Source organism: Condylura cristata, unplaced genomic scaffold (genome assembly GCF_000260355.1).
Source record: "Condylura cristata isolate star-nosed mole 26May11 unplaced genomic scaffold, ConCri1.0 scaffold00035, whole genome shotgun sequence".
Taxonomy (NCBI): Eukaryota; Metazoa; Chordata; class Mammalia; order Eulipotyphla; family Talpidae; genus Condylura; species Condylura cristata.
The window spans coordinates 15748103-15749426 of NW_004567136.1; the positions used below are offsets into that span (position 1 = coordinate 15748103).

General features: G+C 74.5%; 1 protein-coding gene across 1 annotated transcript in view; it reads right to left on the reverse strand.

Annotated features, from left to right (window-relative positions):
• Nucleotides 1-507: 507 nt before the first annotated feature.
• The window catches only part of IL16 (interleukin 16), a 12874-nt gene continuing 12057 nt past the window's right edge, over nucleotides 508-1324 (reverse strand). The window contains exons 13-14 of the mRNA XM_012732698.1: nucleotides 1041-1150; nucleotides 508-943 (exon numbers count right to left, since the gene is read on the reverse strand). Coding sequence (XP_012588152.1) covers nucleotides 668-943; nucleotides 1041-1150 — 386 coding nt within the window. The 3' untranslated portion in view covers nucleotides 508-667. The remainder of the gene's footprint in view (nucleotides 944-1040; nucleotides 1151-1324) is intronic.

Consider the following 1324-nt stretch of genomic DNA (forward strand, 5'->3'; position numbering starts at 1 on the left):
GGCCCTGCCCGGGGACGGGACACCCACACAGACCTGCTGCCCACGCACAGAGGGGCCGGCGGCGGGCACCCGGCGGGAGCAGAGTCCAGAGGAGTGGCCAGAAGCTGCGGCCCGCCCAGGGCAGGTGCTCGGCCTCCCCTCCCCCCTCCAAGGCGGGGCCACATCCGTGGCCGCTGCTGTCCTGCGCTTGGCCACCAGGAGACGGCCAGGCGGCCCCGTCAGGTCTGCACGCAGCCCCGTGGCCCTGGTCTCCTCGGGACCAGGGTGGACACTGCCGTCAGGCACGGCCTGTGTGGCGAGGCCCCGCCACCTGGCAGGTGTAGCCAGGCTGTCCGACAGGGGACAGCAGGCTGCCCGCCACCCCACCCCCCGGTGCCCGACCCCCAGCAGTTCGCATGGGCACCCGGTGGCGTGACGCCCACCCCGCAGCCCGGTCAGGCCGCCTCTGCCCGACAGTCCCTGCCGCCGAGACATGGCCGCCGGCAGCCGCGAGCAGGACACAGCCCGTGCGCTTGGAGTCCGTTTATTTGCAGCACACGGGGCCTCTCCGGGGACAGCGGGGGTGGGCAGCGGCGGGGCCCTGGGCCTCCAGCCGGCGGCCGGGGCAGGTCTCTCCGGGCAGTGCGGCGCCGCCGGCCGCGGCATCTGTCCATGAGTCCAGCGCAGCCTAGGGCACGCCGGATGCCGGGGGCCCTGGGGGCGGGAGGCCCCTCCTGACCACCACCTGCACGGGCCCATCGGGCAGGGCCTTGATGACGGTCCAGGCCTCCAGCCGCGTGAGGCCCCCCACGGCCGTGCCCGCCAGCTGCAGGATCTGGTCTCCAGGCTGGACCGGCTCTGTCTGCTCCGGGAACACCCCTGCGAGAGGGCGGGAAGGGGGGGCGGCGGCCTGGCGGTCACCGCTGGCCAGGCCTCCACGGCGGGCCCCTTGCCCACTTCTCTTCTAATCTGCACGTCCGGCTCTTACTTACTTAAAGCCGCTGCCGGGGACCCGCAAAATCGCCGGCCCTGATTCACGCAGAGCCGCCGGCCCCACCCACCCGCCGCTGCTCCCTGCTGGCCCGGTCAGCAGACACCAGGCGGGGCCGCACAGAGCACTTCTGGCCGGACCCAGGCAAAGCCTCCCACTGGCGGGCCAGGCGCCACGCGCCTGCGGAGGACAGGCCAGGGGCCGCCCGAGCCCTCCCGAATGCCCACTGCTGGGCCCCACCGGCCAGTGGGAGGGGAGCGGGCAGGCGGGCAGCAGCCCTCTGCCCTTGGGGCTTTAGGCTCATCCGACCTTCGGGGACATTCAGCTGAGCCTCCCGCCCGGCCCGCCCCCGCG